At 33.9% G+C, this 7,143-nt stretch overlaps 1 protein-coding gene and 1 pseudogene across 4 annotated transcripts in view; both read right to left on the bottom strand.

Annotated features, from left to right (window-relative positions):
* The window catches only part of ATH9 (ABC2 homolog 9), a 5,912-nt gene extending 5,638 nt beyond the window's left edge, over positions 1-274 (bottom strand). The window contains exon 1 of one of the 4 annotated variants that reach the window (XM_011046940.1): positions 21-274. In XM_011046940.1, the coding sequence (XP_011045242.1) occupies positions 21-122 (102 nt within the window). In that variant the 5' untranslated portion in view covers positions 123-274. The remainder of the gene's footprint in view (positions 1-20) is intronic. The other 3 variants (XM_011046715.1, XM_011046862.1, XM_011046788.1) reach the window with 3 other exon arrangements.
* A 1,137-nt stretch (positions 275-1,411) lies between these two features.
* Positions 1,412-4,126, bottom strand: LOC105139936 (uncharacterized; annotated as a pseudogene).
* Positions 4,127-7,143: the final 3,017 nt, after the last annotated feature.

Below are 7,143 nucleotides of genomic sequence, written 5' to 3'. Positions count from 1 at the left end.
AGCTTTAGAGCAGTCGCTGCATCCTCGGAAGTGGCCACGGCGGCTGTGGCACCCCCAGTTAGAAGCGCAGTGGCTGCCACCGCGAGCTTCCCTCGGGTGCGCCACAAGGATCGCGTTGCCATTCTCCCTTGTGTTTTCGTAAGTTTGGGAGAACACGGGATGTATGCAAATAGAACACGCGGTCCCGGCAACCAAGCGCGAACAACTCTCGATGGTCGATGTACCAATAAATTAAAAGACCCATGGCAGTTAAGAGCTTGAAACAAAACCACCCTTTTGGTCAAAACAGGACGTTAAACGTGGACTAGCAATTTCGGAAAATATCATCCTTCAATTTTTTACCAAAATTGGACATGGATAGGTCGCAAGACCTTGGAATAAAACCATTGATTTTCTTTTTTAATGAAACGTTTTATGTTAATGCTTATGGAGTGCTTTTTTTCTTTTCTTTTCTAATTGATCTAATCTTAATTTTTTTAATTTTAAAATATTTTTCTCGCACGCACGCGCCAAAAAAGTGCGAAATCGGAGATAGAATTCTGCAAATAACTAGATAAGTCCATTTTTCATTGAAAACTAATAGAGAGACGGGGCACTTCTTAGCCCAATGAACAAAATCACCATGTTCTAGAAAACCTATAACTAGAATATATATCACTTTTTTTTAATGCTTTTTCATCGAAGTTCCAAGGGAATAAAAACAAGGCATCTGTCCAGATATAAAGTTAAAGGGCGCAAAACTGGCATACAGCAACTAAGTGCCTGTTTAATGATATGTTAGAAATATTTTTTAAAGTATTATAATATTTTTTATTTTTTAAAAATTATTTTTAATATTAACAAATTAAAATAATTTAAAAATTTAAAAATACAATCCAATCACAATCTCATGCACTCTCAATAAGTTCTGGCATGGATACCACAGATCTAGCGAAATTAGACTGATTTGTTGATTTTCATTTTCATTTTAAAGACTTTCTCCATGTAGTGAAGGTGTGTGAAAAAACGCAACCGCTATGGAAAAACCCTTATTCTATAACCCAAGTACAGCTAAATTCTGCATAAATTTAGCTGACGGTTCGACCGTCATTTATCATATTAAAAACAATAGTACAAGTTCGACTACAATATAACTGCTTGCAGTCAGCTAAACGACTTCGGCTAAAAAAAATTGGATTGGCGACAAACTATGATGTCAGGCAATTCCTCAGATTCTCCACCAACCTATAAATCTGCTATCTTTCTAAAAAACAATAGTACAAGTTCGACTACAATACAACTGCTTGCAGTCAGCTAAACGACTTCGATTTAAAAAATTGGATTAATGACATAGAAAACTACCAGATTGATTTTATGTTGTTCTGCCTTTGCCAACATTTTGGATAAATCAATCAGCAAAACAGATCACTGAAAATCCGAAGGGATGTATCAGCAGAGACTGGCCCTCTTTCTTGCATCCAAGGCTGGATTATTGTCCACGATAGCATATTCAACGATTGCGCTGCTAGGCCAGTTAATGATAAAACCCTCGAGTGTTCTGCCTGCAAGGACCAACAATGTTTCTGTTCCGTTCCTGTTAACTCTCAGTGTTGGTCTGACAATCACTTGCCTGGTGATCTATATGCAATGATGCTAAAAATCAAAGGCGCGCGCCACTTTTGGAGAACACAGAACAACCATCACATGCGCCATATGAAGTCCCACTTGAACCATCAATAGGGGCTTGATTTAAACACTCTAAAACTAAAAACCTTCGCTTTTGCAATTTTATTGAGAATGTTGTTGCCTCAAGAATCACGGGAACTTGTGGAAAAGAAAAAACAACAGAACCATGCAAACCTGACGCTATGGTGATAAACTAAATGGTACAGGGTCTTTGGAATGACCCAAGTTCTTAATCAAACAAACACTTGCAAATTGAGTTGCTATTCTATATGGAACTTTCAAGAGAAAAAACAATTGAACTTGCGTATTTAGATGAATAAGAGTATATATGGTGGTGGTGGTGATAGGGTTTATGTCCATAGGTAGTCCCTATTGATGTGTATCTGTGCATGTAATCCTGTGTGCATGTCTACTTGCATAATCAAAGCCCATCACAAAACTAGAGAATATCCATGGCTAGGATAACAGCAAAGCATACTGATATTGTACCTGAGGATTGACAAATGCTATTTTGTGCACGTTGAGGAAGCCAACCATGTCTTGGTAATCAGTCAGTAGTTTTCCCACTTCCTTGTCCTCGTCTGGGAAAGAGCACCTGTTCAGAAGTTTAAAAACTAAAATAAACAACACAAAAGCACTTGTAAGAAACAATAAACCTGGGATAGCTCTGACAGACAGTAACACATCTGCCATGTGCTGCCATCTTTTACAGAAGGATGGTGAAAGAAGGGAAGATGGAAATGTAATAATAGCAACTGCGTTTGCAGACCGTAGCATGCTTTTGAGAGATCTAATGAAGGAAAGCATACCCCAGTCCTGCAATATAACATTAGTTAACAGAATTCCATAAGAGTCACAAAAAAGAATGATAGTTGATTTTGAAAAGATAAATGGCAATCACGATTCTTCAAAATGTTTAAGGATGTCAAGGGCAAGATTGTTACGATTTAAGAAAACCTTACCAAAGAGGAGACAAACTTGAATAACTAAATTAATAGCAAATCATAAAATAAAGTTGCGAGGAGAGTTCAAGTGCAAAATGTATTTGCCACTGACCATGTTGGAATGTTCACATTGTGGAGCACATAATGACTGAATGGCGATATGACCCATGCAAGAAACGCTTCTATCATTTCTGGGGATAATAGCCAACAAACAGTAATAATAATACATGAAAAACTAGAACAATAGATAAATCAAAAGGAAACCCAAAACAGAGAGTCAAAATTCAATTTTATAGTGGTCCGTATACTACTATATGAAACAAGCCTAAAAACAGGAAAAGGCTTGAGAAGCTTTCCGATCTCTTCATGAGTGAGATAAGCAAATGAAATATAACAAATAAATGAAGAAATGTGAAATTATTTAGCTTGCTAAAGGTATTTCTTGAAACACACACTTAAGCACAAGCACATATGATCATTTTCCAATTCTAGTTGCCAAGAAACATGCAAGATGAAGTGCGTTGACATATGAAGAAACGCTAAACAGAGATTGCAGCATGCTAAACTATTTCTTAAAGCACACTCACTCAGACACTTAGATGCACATGCTTATATCTGCATGCAAGCTTTATAATGTCCCCACTCAAGATGGTCAAGCTATCAAGATATCTTGCATACCTTGTCCAGATGTTTAACTTTTTGGTAAAATTCAAAATGTTTTTGTCCAAGATATCTGATTAAGAAAACATATGGCATTACCCTGGAAATTGAGCTAAAAATGTGGCACAACGGTCATGAAGAGCAGCCAGATTAGGAGAATCTTTGATGCTGATACAGTCTACACGCTGGCCACTGAAAAAATGCCTCTCCAATGGTTTCCGCTGGACTGGCATAAAGAAGAGCTTGGTTATGAACAAGTCCTTGAGACATGAAATTCCTCGGTAAAAGCATGTAATGAGGCGCTTCTGCGTCTTCCATTATCATAACCAAGTTTCCCAAAGTGAACCCACCACCCAGAATCTCTAAATATATATAAAAAAAAAAAAAGATTGATTTATTTGACAGTTGCTCGCCAAATTCTCTCCACAATAAGTGCAAGAAAGTAAAGAAAAACATTGTAGAGTGATTACTGTCAAGGTCAGGTATCCCAGATGAAACTAAGAATGTGCCATTAGGACCACGCTTTATTCCAGGCAACTGAGAGCAGACACAACTGATATGTTGCGAGAGAAGCTGCTTATTCGGGTCTTGGTCGCCGCCATTGCAGGCGTTATCGAGTTAAGACTCTATAAACAGAAAAGTAAAAGGCATTTCTAATAGGTTTGTTATGCTAGCATTTCTTTTACAAGCCAAGAACAATTAATAACAGAACCGAGAACAATATTAATTGAAATGCAAGTTTCGTCGAACAACTGGTGGGTATCGTAAAGAGTTTCGCAAGTCACTAATTTCCCCTTAAACAACCTATTAAAGGGCGGATCAAAGTCCGAAAATTAAATCTTTTTAACAATTCGTGTTGGGACTTCAGTCGGTTTTCGCGCTGGACAAGATAAATATATATATATATATATAGAAAAAAAGTGAAGCGGAGAGGTGTTCAAAAACAGCGGAAGATAGACGTGATAAAACAAAAGGAGTGTTTCTTTCTTTCTCAGCAACCAATCAGCAGCTTCTTATTGCTTCACCTCGACTTGCCTCTCTAGACGTGACAAGTTCCTTGTATAGTCTTTTTTGAAGCTAGGCCCGTCTTAAAATTATTAACGAAAAATGGGCCTTGTTAGTAGAGTGGGCTCTTACACGATGGGTTATGAAACCCATGTTGTACGGGTTTGAAGATATTTTTGAGCCAGTTCCAAGACATATTTTAAGACAAAAAAATTTGGGTAAGGACTAGATTCCATTTCTTCTCTCTTTCCAAAAAACAAAAAAAAACTACCCGATTACAGGAACCGTGTGATCGAGGCTCGCAGTCTGGCAGATGAATTCATTCGGTGTATTTGTTCGGATTTGGCTTTATTCCTTTCAGAAATGCAATTCCCTTTAGTTTTCATGAGAGGGAGCATGTTAATGACTTGATAATTCTAGTGCTGCGCTCCTCGTAGATATCCAATGTTCTATAGAAAATAATCAGTTCCTTCCATCTACAGAAGCTTTGTGCTGGTAAAACCCCATAGTATCCTATTTAGGGTACACTATAAAAGTTGCTGAATATGTTTCGCATCATATAATGGTAAAATCATCATATTAACCAATAAAAATTATTATTTGAAATTAAATATAGCCACCACTGTATATAACAATAATGTTTTTAAACAAGAGAAAATACAAAAGATAGCAGAGCAATTTTTTTTATTTTTTATTTCAGCTTGTTTATTGTTAGATCGGATAGAGATTTCGACAGTATTTTTTAGACATGTTATTCTTTATTATGAACAATTTGATTGAAAATTGATGATGTTGAAGTTGGTTGTTTTGATATAAAATAGAGCTGTCAGTATTATGAGTTTTTCTCGGATACTTATTATTTAATCTTACTGTATTTAAATAATAAGTTGTTTTTAATGATATATATATCATAATCCTTAGTTGAACATAAGAAAAAACAATTATAAACTCATTATTTGTTGATAGTAGAAGTTTTTAGATAGATTACGGTTCCGTAATTTTTTTTGCATCGAGTTTTCAACGTAAAAATCTTGGTGTTGATTTATATAATTGTTATATTATATTTATTAATTGTTTAATCCTGATTTTAATTGCATAAAAAAATAATTAAAACTTATGAATTATAAATTAATCCCACTAAATTAATATTGGTTATTTTTTCTTAATTTTCGCAACAAAAATAAGATTTTCTCATGGTATGCCATCGCCAGTGTATTTTATTGAATGGTAATATAAGACTCGCTGAACAGCGGATGATGCAAGAATTTCTAGAAGAGCTCACTAGCTTCTCTTTTTTTTCCCTTGCAATTTCTAGAAGAGCTGGTTAGCGGCCTGCTCTGGCAAAACCATCGTCTCTTCAAGTATCCCAATTTCTCCGCGTGTAATTCGCGCGGGTACCCTAAGATGTAGGAAGGGGTCACAGTCAGTTTTTTTCTCTTGTTGTTAGATGAAGGGGAGCGTGGATTACTATTGTCGTGTAATATACGTGAGTGAAGAGTGGTTTTTTATATCTTTTAATTTTTGTTATTTTATAAAATATAATAATATAATTTAAAATAAAATTATTTTTTAATTATATAAAAAAATATATTCAATTAAACTCGTAAACATAAAGCTACTTGGTAAGTCTATAAATCACATTAATCTTGTATAAAAATAAAATAAAATAAAGATTAATTATGAAATTAAATTCTAAATAATATCAATTTTAAAATATAAAAACAAAAAAATATAAAAAAAATCAAAACAAAAAAAAAAACACAATGAATTGTACAGTATAATAATTATTGGATGAACAACAATTTTTCCATGTCTTTTAATTTTTATTATTTTATAAAATTTAATAACATGATTTTTTATAAAATTATTTTTTAATTATGTTAAAAAATTAAATTATAAAAAAGTTAAATTTAAAAAAAAATTATCAAACTTATAAACTGCAGTAACTAAAACAACCTTATCTTAAAAAACTTGTAAATAATGCTAATTTCCTTAAAAAACAAGATAAAAAATCAACAAAAACAATTTTATTAATAACAAAATAACAACCATTTGTTCAGGCAGGAAAAAAAAATGGTGCTTTAGCTGTTGTTAATGTAAGAATTTCTAGAAGAGCTAATTAGCTTCTTCATTTTTTTCCTTGCAATTTCTAGAAGAGCTAGTTAGCGGTCAACCGCGGCCAAACCATCGTAATAAAGTATCCCAGTTTCTCCGCGTGGGTACCGTTTAGGGGTCACGGTCTCTTTATTCTCCAGTTATTTGATGAAGGGGCTACCATTTTTGGTTTTTTCTTCATTTTTTTCTTTTTTGGTTTCTGAGAATAATTCCATCTTTTTTAACCTGCATAGCTTGAAGCTATTGGACTGTCCTGTTCTATCAAGAGGTGCGATTTTTAAAAGAAAAAATAGATTTGCGTAGTTATACCAGCACCATCTATAGGATTGTCCTGTTCTACCAAGATGTGCGATTTTTTTAAGATTCAAACAAAAAAATTTATTTTCTAAAAACATTGCCATGTGTTTACATACAAATCTAAGATTTGGACCAGAGTCGGATATAATTACTTGGTTGCGATTTGCAAGAAGTACATGTGTTGATGCTTTTGCGAGCAAGGGAAAAAAAAATGGTGTCTTGGGAATTTGGTCCCGTCAAGTAGGCCAAAAAATCTCTATTTTCCGATCGATGAATTTAACAAGTATTAGCGGTCCTGAGCCGGCAATGCCAGATGATTAGAAAATATTCAAGAACGTGGTTATAGTTAAAAAGAAATATTTAAAATATATGAAATTATTTTTTATTTTAAAAATTTATTTTTAATACTGGTATATTAAGATAATTTAAAAATATAATTGTAAATAAATTATAAAAT

This window comes from Populus euphratica, unplaced genomic scaffold (genome assembly GCF_000495115.2).
Source record: "Populus euphratica unplaced genomic scaffold, PopEup_1.0 scaffold1.1, whole genome shotgun sequence".
Taxonomy (NCBI): domain Eukaryota; kingdom Viridiplantae; phylum Streptophyta; class Magnoliopsida; order Malpighiales; family Salicaceae; genus Populus; species Populus euphratica.
Note: the sequence above shows the minus strand (reverse complement) of the source record. Positions and strands in the feature narration are given on the sequence as shown.